Source organism: Rhinopithecus roxellana, chromosome 13 (genome assembly GCF_007565055.1).
Source record: "Rhinopithecus roxellana isolate Shanxi Qingling chromosome 13, ASM756505v1, whole genome shotgun sequence".
NCBI classification, from domain to species: Eukaryota; Metazoa; Chordata; class Mammalia; order Primates; family Cercopithecidae; genus Rhinopithecus; species Rhinopithecus roxellana.
The window spans coordinates 110,971,351-110,984,645 of NC_044561.1; the positions used below are offsets into that span (position 1 = coordinate 110,971,351).

The following is a 13,295-nucleotide window of genomic DNA, read 5'->3' on the forward strand; positions in this document are numbered from 1 at the left end:
TGATTTTTGTATTTTTAGTAGAGACGGGATTTCACCATGTTGGCCAAACTGGTCTCGAACTCCTGACCTCAGGTGATCCACCCGCCTCGGCCTCCCAAAGTGCTGGGATTAGAGGTGTGAGCCACCTGCACCTAGCAGAGTACAATATTCTAGATATGTTTTAATGACCTTTAAACTCTGTATAATATTACGTTTTCATTAAAATGTACTCAGACTGCATTGCATTTTTGAGAACTTGGTGATTTGCATTAAGTCAACTAAAATCCTTGAGTTTTTTTTCCACACGTTTACCTTTCATCTGTTTTTCTCATCCTGTACTTGTTTGGGAGTGTTTGAAAGTAATGCACAGAACTTTACATTTAAACCTGAAATTTCTTCATCTAAGATTTACCTCATTATTTTTAGTCTTTAAGATTCTTTTGGATTTCAACTGTTTCTATGGTATATTATCTCTGCAGCTCGGCTTTTGGTCAACTGCACATTTAATGAGCATATCCTGTGTGTTCTAAATACATTGATAAAAATATTGAACAGATAGACCCACAAAGCACATTGTCAGAACATTTCCTTCAAGTCCACAGGGATTTTTAAATCTATCTACAAGTTCATGATATTATATGAAACAGCATTTCATATAATATGAAATGGGAATAATAATGGTATATGGGAATAATAGTGGTACCTATGAGAATAGGATTATTAGGATATTATGTGAATTGTTGTGATATGATATTATATCACATAATATTATAACAATTCCATCAGATAGGTACCATTATTATTCCTATTTTATAATGAAGGAACTGCAGCACAGAAAGAATCTTAAAATTAAAACAAAGATTTTATCTTGTGGTTCTAATATCATCCACCCCTTCATATGCATCTCATTTGGAAAACCAGGATTCCACAACACATTTGTCATCTCAACTCTCAGCTTGAGTGGCCTCTCCTCTTTCACTCTGAGGTGTGAACCCAAAGATCTCTAACAATGGAAAGGGACATTGCTCAACAGATTATTTTTCTTCCATTTCCTCTCCTCTTAAAAGGAAGACTGTCTCAGAACTTCAGGGACCAGGAGAACTTGGCATTAGTTCAGGCCTCTAATGGTTTGCAGAAAACAGGAGAAACACCAGGAGATCAATAATGAGAAAATATGGCTTTTAAACACCAGGAGATCAATAATGAGAAAATATGGCTTTGGTTTTCTAAAATGGGATAGAGATGGTTGTCACAAAGCATATGGAGCTGGGCGCGGTGGCTCACGCCTGTAATCCCTGCACTTTGGGAGGCTGAGGCGGACGGATCATGAGGTCAGGAGATCGAGACCATCTTGGCTAACATGTTGAAGCGGGCGCCTATAGTCCCAGCTACTCGGGAGGCTGAGGCAGGAGAATAGCATGAACCCAGGGTGGAGCTTGCAGTGAGCTGAGATCGCGCCACTGCGCTCCAGCCTGGGTGACAGCGAGACTGTCTCAAAAATAAATAAATAAATAAATAAATAAATAAATAAATAAATAAATAAATAAATAAAAGCATATGGAATACGAGCTTGCTGTATTCCATGCAAGATTCTAAGATGTCAAATCAAATAGGTTGCCTGTAAGGGAATAGGTCACTGAGATCAAATTATACCAGCTTAACCGCATTTTCTCTTCTGGATATGGACCAGGCTGGAAAGGCAGATTAAATGACTCTGAAATAGACATACAAGTATGCATCTGGGGTAAAGGGCTTTTTAATCTTGGAGGGGAGAGTCTGGACAGTATGCCATGGCATTCACTACAAGGAGTAAATCTGACCTGTCAAGAAGCATGGCTGTGGTCCATTAAAATTCAGAAGAGTGAAAGGGGACACATTGATGCACAAGGTAAACTGAAGATTTTACTTTGGGAATTAACTGTTATCTTTTCCATTCTCTGTAGCATTATGCAGTTGCTCGGCGCATTTCCTTCACCTAGTGGTCCTGCCTCTCCTTGTAGTCTTGTGAATGAGACCACTTTGATTAAATACTCCAGGCTGCCAACCATAAACAAGCATAGTTTCCGGTACTTTGTCTTGGATAACAGTGTCATCCTGGCAATGCTGGAACAACCTCTTGGAAATGAGCAGAGTAAGTTTTAGTACTTTGAGCCTTCTCTACTGCTTAATCAGTGTTACCAGTACCATGAAACTGTTTCCAGGATCTGGGAAGGACAGCCTACAGATTCAAAGTAGGTCAGAAAGACTTCTAGCTGTGGGACGATAGCACCTGAAAAATAGGAGGCCAAAAAGTAGAATATACATATTAGATAGAGTCTTTTAAAGGCTCTTGATGTGCATCTGAACTAGCTCTGTAGTTTTATAAAAGGTGATATGTTAGTGGGATCCATTGTGGTGTTTATCTTTGTCACTTTTTCTTCCCCTTTAAACTTTGGATCCTGCCCCTCTGCTCCCCTCCCTCTCACTCCTCATGTTCTGTATCAATTGTTGGTGCCACCTACATAGGCTAGAAATTTGAGGAGTTATCTTTACCTGCTCCTTCCTGTTACTCACTTATGTAATTAGTTTCTAAGTTTTCATCTTCCCAGGGACCTTTGGATATTTCCTTTCCTCTGTATTTTCCCGATACATCGAAGTGCAGGTCCTTAATATTTCTCACCTAGATTATTACAGTTGTTTCCTACCTACTGTGATTCCTCCAACCCTCAAACCCCATGCCAGTTCTAACCTGTGTTTTCCCTACTTCCATCCTACTTGCTGCCACCATCATATTCATCCTCAACTACAAATGACCATGCAGCGCCCTACTGAAAACTCTGCAGTGATTTTCCATCAGCACAACATGCACTGTTTTCCTCCTTTCCCTCCCTCTCAGTTATAAGCCATCTCACAATATGTGATAAAAACTGCGACCCAAACTATCCACAAGTACATTTTTTTTTTTTCTGATGGTAATTGGCATCAGCCAGTATGTAAAAGAAGCATGTTCTCAGACCCTTGTTGCTGGGAAGGGGAAGGAGAGTGAAGGTTACAGAATATGTGGGTATAAAGTGACCCATGGGTATAAAGTGACTTGGTGCACAATTCCCTTAGTTATGAGTGAAAAACACAGGCTCACAGAGGGTATATGACTTGCCCAGGGTTACTTGGGACTAGAGCCCAGATTTTCTAAACCCTGTATTGTCCCTTTCTGTTATTGTCATGCAGTGATAGGACTTACTCAGTGATTAAAGATTTGCCTTCTTGCCTTTGTAAAGGTGAAGAGTCCTGTGCTAATTTTGTTGATTATGTGAGTAGGAGCTCATAAATCCATAAAGTGAAAGTGAGACATTTCCCTGTAGTTTGAGATGAAAAGAATACCATCATAACCTTCTGTTGTGTTGTGGTGAGATGCCGTGACATTAATATCAAATAGAATGGTGCGTTTTATTACTGCCTAACTTCAGAAGTGCTACTCCCAAGTCTTTTCTACAGGCATTTCATCCTTTTCTACCCTAGACCTGGAGCTTGCTTGACTTTCTTTCCTAGCCTGTGCCTATTCATGATTCCTCCAGCCTCCTACTCCCAAGCCATCCGCTGAGGAGTCTGCAAAATCCCAGTGTCCCCTTCAGGCTTCCTGGCCTTTTTCCAGCTTTTAAAGACTCTCCTACTTTCATTCCAAATAATTTCATTGCATAGGAAGTTTACCAAAAATATAAGCCGTTGGAATTGTATAGATTTACAAGGACATTTTAGTAGTTTATTGTAATAATAAGAAATTATAGAGAAATTTGAAGGCGTTTGACTCCCACACCTGAGACAGAAGAATAAAAAGAAGGATCTGGGTCACTCAGGAAGTCCATTCTGAGTTTTTTTTTTCACCCCCACCATGCCCCTGAACTTCTGCTAAGATGGAACAGTGTCTCTCTGTGGTGGGCAGTGGTACACAAAGGCATGGGCAAATATAACACTAACACTGCAAACATCCAGTCTATCTTTCTGCACTTAAAGTGTTCCCAACATTGGGAGGTTAAGAGTATTTACTGGACAGTGTTTCCCACAAATGTGTACATGTACCACTGGAGGTATGTGAGATGATCTTAGTTGATATATTAGTGAATATAATTTTATGTTTTTTTAAGCATATGCTTTAAAATTATATAATTAGCATGCCAAAATTCATGATTTTCCATTTAGAGATGCACAATAGTGGTTGATGTAAAGTAATAGTACTTACAGTACATGGGTATGGCAGAAACCACAGAGGTGGTACACAAAAGATCAAAGCTTAGGAAACACTGTTGGGCCTTTGATTGTGAGAAGCTCTGCAGTTGATAACAAGTTTATTTTAAATGATTGTTGTCTGAAATTAAAACTTTTATATACATATTTTATTCTAGATGATTTTTTCCCCTCTGTCACTGTGCTGGTCCGGGGGATGTCTGGAAGACTTGCTTGGGCACAACAGCTTTGTCTTTTACCCAGAGGAGCAAAAGCAAATCAGAAGGTATTCATCAGAAGTTACAGGGAAGTGTGTGTGTGTTTTGTAATTTAAAGGTTAGATAACATTCCAACAGAAAACACAGATCAAATAAATATTTTTGATCCCTAGCCAGATTCTCAGTCAGTGGGTTCATATCAGAATCATCTAGGAACCTAGAATTCCAGATCTACTCAATTACTCTTTAAAGACATCTTCAAGGCAGGTGTCTTTTCAAAAAGCTTTGCAGGTCATCCTGGCATCTACTTAGGAGTAATTGCTGTTGTGGACAGTGGCCCCAGTTTTTTTCCATGTAATTTTACATGTAATAAAAGTCAGATATATACCATATGTGAAAAAAATTGGGCGGGACTTCTGATGTGTCCAGCAACAGGACTTAGTTTCACATTGTTTTATATGATTTGTTCTTACATAGTAATTGGTAATATAGTGTATACATTTTTTTTTTTTTTTTAAAGAGTCAGGGTCTTGTTTGTTGCCCAGGCTGGAGTGCAGTGGTGTAATCATGGCTCACTGCAGCCTAAACTCCTGGGCTCCAGTGATCCTCTTGTCTCAGCCTCCTGAGTAGCTGAGACTATAGGCACATGCCATGGCACCCAGCTCATTTTTAAAATTTTTTGTAGAGACAGGGTCTTGCTTTGTTGCCCAGGCTGATCCCAAACTCCTGTCTTCAAGTGATCTTTCCACCTCAGCTTCCCAAAGTGTTAGGATTACAGATGTGAGCTGTCACACCCAGCCTAATTAAAAAAAAAAAAAAATATATATATATATATACACACACACACACACACAGACACACACACATATATATGCTGTGTATAATTTAATGAAATCTTTTGGGGTGCAGTTTATTTTATTACATTTGTAATTATGTGAATAATACTTGAAAAGTTGGAAAATTCAGATAACGAAGAAATTTTAAATCACCTTTACTCACTACCCAGAGGAATATAACCACTGCTAATATTTTACTGGATTTCCTTCCCATTTTTTTCTTTTCATAAACAATAACACTTGAATAGAATTTGAGTAATTTTGTGCACTGCTCTTTTCACTTAATAACATTGTAAGCTTTTACTTCTGCTACTAAAAATTTTAAATATGACTTAATATTTCACCAGCATTTAAGAGACACCACAAAATTGGAGCATGTGCCTAAAATCATTTAATATCTTAGATGTCTTTGTTAGATGAGATGTGTTTTTCACCCAGTAAGGAACACTCGTCTATTTTTTCTTGGGGGTACAGATCACATTCTGTCAGCAACTCTGTAATTTAATAAGTTAGCATTGAAGACTGAAGAGGAAGGGGACCAGGAAAGGAGCTAAAATTTGTTTAGCATTCACCATGTATATATTAAAGCATGGATTTGGAGCTATGGAGACCTAGATTTGGTGCCCATACTCTCAATTAAGCCATATTAAGGTTCTTGTTAAAATCACTTTCTAGAGATGCCCAGTGAAGCCAAGCTTGTCTTTAATTATATGGAATGATGTGAGAGCCCCTGGGGAAGAAAGTTTGAGTCTTTTTTTTTTTTTTTTTTTTTTTTTTTGAGACGGAGTCTCGCTCTGTCGCCCAGGCTGGAGTGCAGTGGCCGGATCTCAGCTCACTGCAAGCTCCACCTCCCGGGTTTACGCCATTCTCCTGCCTCAGCCTCCCGAGTAGCTGGGACTACAGGCGCCCGCCACCACGCCCGGCTAGTTTTTTGTATTTTTTAGTAGAGACGGGGTTTCACTGTGTTAGCCAGGATGGTCTCGATCTCCAGACCTCGTGATCCGCCCGTCTCGGCCTCCCAAAGTGCTGGGATTACAGGCTTGAGCCACCGCGCCCGGCCAAAAGTTTGAGTCTTAAAGCTCCAAAATGCTTTACCCACTGGATTACCACTGAATGTGGGAGATTCAGGCCTACAGCAGTAGAGGTCCACAGCCCATTTGTCAGTCATGAGATCTATAAGAAGTCGGTGAATATTTTTAGAAAAATAGAGTACATAGGGGCACAGGCTACTTTCCTTTACTGTTATCTGTAGCGTTTGCAGTTGCTGAGTGAGTTTTTGTGAAATGTAATCCTAGGGAAACACAGCCATCTAAGAGACCAGGGAAATCTATGTCATTACAGATGGGTGTTGGACCCTATATAATAAACAAAATGTTACTTGTTTTAACAGCTTTTTGTGCCTGAGCCTCGCCCAGTTCCTAAAAATGATGTTGGATTTAAATATTCTGTGAAACACCGGCCATTTCCTGAAGAGGTGGACAAGATACCTTTTGTGAAAGCAGATCTCAGCATTCCAGATTTGCATGAAATAGTCACTGAAGAAGTAAGTACATTATTTTTAGCTGTCGTCAAGGGGACGAATAGAAACATTCTTACAACTTCCATGGTCAAGCCAATGCTTTTAGTGTTGTTGGAGATGATTTATAAGATGACATGGGTCTCCATCATCCAGGAGGTTGCCGTGTTTAAGACGAATATAGATTGTGGCTGATCAAAAGGAACTGCACATCTCTTAGAGCTGTCACTGGGCTGCCTGGCTGTTCATGGTAGGTTTCAGTAGTGTCGTGACATGATCAGACTCTGTTAGTAGAGTTATTTGGAGAAGGAAGACCAGTTCAGAGACTATTATGACAATCCAAGTCCTTATAAGAAAGGAAGGACTATTTCACTGATATGGAAGTTTAATATATAAAATGTATTGTGGAGGCAGATCCAAGCAGTCTTGAATTGATGAGGGAAGGAGAAGAACCAAAGAATTTCAGATTTTGAGCTTGAGTAACAAATATCAGTGCCATTTACAGAAATATAGACATTAGGAAGATTAGGAAGAGGATAGGTTTGGGAAGATGGGGAAAATGTATTTGGCTTTAGATTAATTTAGAGAGTTAATTAAGATAACTGGCTCTTAGGTCAAGGGAGAATAATTTTAAGAAGTCGGGGACAGAAGTATATCAGGACATGAGAGAACAGAAGAGCAGGAATGGAGGAAGAGCTACACTAGCCAGTGCTGAAGAGACCAGGGAGAAGAAAGAATAGAAAAAGTTCCCTGGATTTTGGCATGAAATGTAGGTGACCTTTGAGAACAGGTGTGTACAGTAGGAGGGAGAGTTCAAAGGGCTGGGGAGTGAATGTATTGAGGGAGAGGCAGTGAATAGAAACCACACTGTTAACAGTAAAGGGAAGGGTACAGAATGGGTAATATTATAGAAGGAAATGGCCTTGTTAAGGAAAGAAGAGACTAGTTTTTTTTTGTTGGTTTTTTTTTTTTTTTTTTTTTTTTTTTGAGATGGAGTTTTGCTCTTGTTGCCCAGACTGGAGTGCAGTTGCACATTCTCAGCTCACTACAATCTCTGCCTCCCGGGTTCAAGTGATTGTCTTGCCTCAGCCTCCTGAGTAGCTGTGATTACAGGTGCACACCACCACACCCAGCCAATTTTTGTATTTTTAGTAGAGACAGGGTTTCACCATTTGGCCAAGCCGGTCTCGAACTCCTGACCTCAGGTGATCCACCTGCCTTTGCCTCCCAAAATGCTGGGAATTACAGGCATGAGCCATTGCACCTGGCCAGAAGAGGCTAGTTTTTAAATATTTTTTTTACATTCAAGGATGTGAGGATTATGAACATGCTTATAGATTGAAGGAAGAAACCAGGAGAGAGGGATCTGGCTAACACTGTAAGATGGGCAGTGGGACTTACAAGTAATAGAAGCAGTAGGGTCAAGAGTCTAGTCTAGAAAAGAGATACTTCTAAGACAGAAGGAGAGAGTAGGTGAAGGTTCAGAGACATTTAGAGAGGAAAGGAGGGAAATTGAAGAAGTTTATGAAAATTTTAATCCTGGTTCTTGGCAGTGTAATAGGGGATCCAAGACAGTTCTTAAAAATTGCCAGGCAGTCCAGCTGAGGTTAAGTAGCATTATCTATAGTGAAGTTATTTAACTCACTCTGCTGACTTTCTTCAAAAGTCCTTGGGATCTGGAAGCATAAGAATTTGACTGGTGTGGAGATTGACAGGTGTGGAAATTTGGAAGGAGAAGGTTCAACACAGCCGTTTAATGTGCTTAAGGAGAAGGTATTTGGCTGTTAGACGTGGGGGCTTCAGCTTATTTGGAAAGCAGATAAAGCCAGAAGGATGCTAATGGAGTGGGAAGGCAGGGGGTGGGGTTGAGTGCCCCCCAGCAAAAGTAGAGCATGAGCTCAGGAAGTGAAGGGATAGGAGCTGCACAAGGGGCTTATGATTGGAGAGGGAATTTCAGACTTACAGCCCTGGAAAGCAGGGCACATCTCAGGTTCAAGTTTGTTTTCATGGATGGCCAAAGTTGTGAAGGTTGAGGAGCTTGTAGAATCCTGAGCCAGATTGTTAGAAGGATTGTCACTCACCAGGGGATGGAATTTTAAACAAGGATTGATCAGAAGAAAAGGTGGGAGGAGTTTCTAAGAGTACAGTCATGTAATCCATATGGATGAAGAATTCCAAACGCAGGGAGCACGTCAGGGTGAAGATGGACAGTGATCTGGAAGCGAGGGGTGAGAGTGACAACTCTACCCCATTTCTTGCCTATTTGAAGGGAACCAGAGACTGAATGTTTTCATTTACAGTGAGAACATGAAGAAGCAATTGTTGAAGGTATAGGGAAGTTTTTTTGGTGTTTGTTTTAACCTTGAACCATGTTTGTTTAATGGCATACTCTGTATTGAACTGAATCAATGTTGATCACTGAAAATTATCTTCATTTTCTTTGTTGCTTGTAGCTTTATTTTCATTTTAAAATTAAGATTGACTTAGCCAGGTACAGTGGGACTCATGCCTGTAATCCCAGCACTTTGGGAACCTAAGGCAGGAGGATCACTTGAGCCCAGGAGTTCAGCTTGGTCAACATAGAGACCTCAGTCTCAAAAAAAAAAAAATTAAGATTGGCCTTATTAGTTTCATAACATTTTCAAAAAATGAAGTATTTGGTTTATTTCAGTTAGAAGAGAGACATGAAAAATTAAGGAGTGGCATGGCCCAACAGATTGCTTATGAAATACACCTTGAGCAACAGAGTGAGGAGGAATTGCAGAAGAGAAGCTTTCCTGACCCAGTTACGGATTGCAAGCCCCCGCCTCCTGCCCAGGAATTCCAAACAGCCCGCCTTTTCCTCTCACACTTTGGATTTTTGTCCTTAGAAGCATTGAAGGTAATTTTCATGAACTTTGATGAATAAATATATTCACAAGTTAACATTCAGCTGACAATAACTAAAATATTTTTATGAGGATATAAGCAAATTAAAAAAAAAAAAACAAGTTAAAATTTTACCTTGCATACAAATAAATGAAATTCTGTGCTGCTGTAGGTTATAGTTTGTGCTCCAGGACAGGTCACCCCATGAATGCATTCAGAGTTCTGAGTCTGAGGGGACTGGTTTGATAATACACCTAACTCTGAATTTTCCTAGATAACACAGTACCCATGTTAATGAAATCTACAGATAATTAGAAAAAGAATGTTAAAAATCTTCCCCTACTAAGCATTATGACTAAAAATATAAGCTACAATTAACTTTGCTCTTTCATGCCACTTTTAGAAAAGAATGAAGTTAATATTGTAGTATTTGTAAGTCAAGCACTTCTTATATTGTCCAATTTGTAAGATCAAACTATCTGGCTTTATGTCCTGGAATCACTGCTTGCCAGCTATGTGGTCTTTGGTGAGTTTCTCGTCTTGTCTTAGTTCCTCATCATCTATAAAGTGAGGGTGATAAAAGTATCCATCTCATTGATCATGTGAAGATTAAATGTGTTCACTCGTGGAAGATACTTGGTATAGTACTTAGCACAAAGTAAGCCAGCCTATAAGGTAAATATTGCCATTCTTCTTAATTCCATTAGCCTTAAAACAATTTTACAGCCAGGTGCGGTGGCTCATGCCTATAGTCCCAGCACTTTGGGAGCCCAAGGCAGGAGGATCATATGAGGCCAGGAGTTCGAGACCAGCCTGGACAACATAGTGAGACCCCCATCTCTCCAAAAAATTGTTTTTAAAAATTAGCTGGATATGATGGCACGCCTAGCTTCTCAGGAGTCTGAGGCAAGAGGATTGCTTGAGCCTGAGAGTTCGAGGTTACAGTGAATTATGGTCACTCCACTATACTCCAGCCTGGTTGATAGAGTGAGACCCTGTCTCTTGGAAAAAAAAAAAAAATTTACAAGACAAGTGATGCTATTCCTGTTTTATAGATGTGGACATAGAGGCTCAAAAATGTGAAATAACTTGTCTGGAGGTGGACTTGGAATTTATTCTAAGTCCTGTTTTGAAAAGTACAACTGAAGATTGCCAAGCAAGAAGTTGCTTATTGCATAAGTTGTCCCCTGCCCTTACTCCCTAGGAACTACCTGGTTATAGGCCATTTAGCTTTGTAGGAAAGTAATGGGGACATTGCTATTTGATTTTGTATTTCAGCATATAGAGGGAAAATATTTTTTGCATTTTTTTTTGTAGAAAATTGCAATATGAACATAAAAACTTAAAATGCAGAATAGAAGAGCAGAGAGAGGAAAATTATAAGAAATATAGTGGTAAATATGGAAGGGAAGGAAAAAAGATGCAACTTACAAATCATTAGTGATATTCCTAGTGGAGAAAATTGAACAGAGTAGAAACAGTAAATAAAAATATACTAGAAGAAAATTAATGCTTCCTATGGACTTCAGGGACACAAGAAAGGCTGTAATAGCCTTGTCTCTGAGATTATAGTTTTCCACTTCTGTTATCTGTTCTAGCTGAAACTTTTAAGCTTTTAAGAAAATAATTCTCATGCTTTCTTTTCTGTATGAGAACATAGGAAAAATAAAGTTACCTGGTTTATTTTATGAACCTTAGAATATTTCTAATAACTAAAACTTGACAATTCATACATACAAAACTACAAACCAGTTTTACTTATGAATATATTTACAAAAGTATTAAAGGGAATGTTAAGCAAACTTAGTTCTGAATTAATAGCATGTTAAGTAAATGGTCTTCCATGATCAAGTAAGGTTTATCCCAGGAACTTAGCAATTAATTATCAGGAAATATTAATAAAGCTATTAAGAAAATAATTTGGTCCCATTAGCAGTTCAGTCAGTGAAACAGTAAGTCAGTATTTACTAGAATCATATTCTGATTTTTTAAAAAATAACAAACTAAGCCAGCACTACTAGTGTAGGTTCTTATTTTAAAAGATTTATCTAAATGACAACCCAGGAGCAAACTAGAGGAATCTTTTGTTAAAATCAGAGGTAAAAATTGTCTACCTTGACTACTATTTAACAACGATAATTTTTTAGTCAATGACGTTTTTTAAACTTTCTAGTTTTAAATAATTATAGATTAGCAGGAAATTGCAAAATAAAGATATGAGGACCTTCCTGGGATGATAAATTCTTATGTAACTACAGTACAGTATAAAAATGAGGAAAGTCAATGAAATGTTAAACTAACAGGTAAAAATCATTGGAAATGAGAAGACAGTTTGTAGGTAATATGACTTCTAGTTTGACAGCCATAAGAAAATCAATAAAATGTTTAAAATAAATGAGAGTTAAGATTGCCGTACACAAAAGTACAAAAATTAGTAATTATGTCTATGATATTCAGTTAAAAATACAATGCAAAAATGCCCCATTTGCAGCCGTGATATTGACAAAAGTTACCCTAACAAAGTATGTACAAGACCCAGAGGAAGAAACTTTTAAAAATTATTAAGAGATATAAAATATGTAAATGTTATGTTCCTAGATTAGAAGATCATACAGAAGAATAAGCTGAGGAAATACCTTACTTTAAAAAAAAAAAGAAGAATGAGGACATTCTGGTCTACAAGGTGTATTACAACATGCTTCAGGCCCACAATTCCTTGTCCATGATTTCAAAGTAAAAACTGAAAACTGGAAAATTTTTTATATATTTGTAGTAAATTCATTTAGTGGCAAAATTGGACCTGAATTGACATGAGGCTGTTTGTAGTTTTATGTCACTTAGTGTGAATACACTTCTGTTTGACTACAGAAATATTAATGTCTTTGATTATAGAATATTGCCCTAGACCTTGCTAGGAATGTTATGTAATTGACTAGAAGGCTAGACTCAATCCTTGCCAGTGTGAAAGACAGTCATTCTTGCTTTCTCTGGAGGATGCTTTTCTGAAAGATATGCTGTGGTTAGCAAAACCTTGTTTGGCAAGATCAAAATCTCAAAGAAGATAGGGGATTAAGAGGAAAACAAAACGAACATGCATTTCTGAAAAATTTGTAGACTTAATTTTTTTAGAGAAGATTTAGGTTTTCAGAACAATCGAGCAGAAGGGGTAGAGAGCTGTCATATACCTTCCCCACAGCCCAGTTTGCCTGTTATCAACATCTTGCATTGATGTGGTGCATTTGTTATGATTGAGGAACCTATAGTGGTGCATTACTAACTGAAGTTAGTGATTTACAATAGAGTTCACTCTGTGCTGTACAGGTCTCTGGGGTTTGACAAGTGTATAATGACATGTGTCCACCATTACAATTGTACAAATAGTTTTACTGCCCTAAAAATCCACTGTACTCCACTTACTCATTCCTCCCTCTTCACTCCTCATTCCTCCCTCTTCACTCCTCACTCAAAACCTAGCAGCCACTGGTCTTTGTACTGTTTCTCTATAGTTTTACCTTTTTCAGAATGTCATATAGTTGGAATCATACAGTATGTAGTCCTGTCACACTGGCTTTTTTCACTTTTATCAATATGCATTTAACGTTTCTTCATTCAGTATGCGTTTAATGTGTCTTTTTGACTTGATGGTTTATTTCTTTTTATTGCCGAATAATACTCCAT

At 38.4% G+C, this 13,295-nt stretch overlaps 1 protein-coding gene across 4 annotated transcripts in view; it reads left to right on the top strand.

Moving 5' to 3' along the window:
• The window catches only part of RALGAPB (Ral GTPase activating protein non-catalytic beta subunit), a 110,522-nt gene that overhangs the window by 75,392 nt on the left and 21,835 nt on the right, over nt 1-13,295 (top strand). For all 4 annotated transcript variants that reach the window (XM_010355346.2, XM_010355348.2, XM_010355347.2 and 1 more), the window contains 4 exons: nt 1,923-2,110; nt 4,359-4,465; nt 6,624-6,776; nt 9,421-9,630. In XM_010355346.2, coding sequence (XP_010353648.1) covers nt 1,923-2,110; nt 4,359-4,465; nt 6,624-6,776; nt 9,421-9,630 — 658 coding nt within the window. The remainder of the gene's footprint in view (nt 1-1,922; nt 2,111-4,358; nt 4,466-6,623; nt 6,777-9,420; nt 9,631-13,295) is intronic.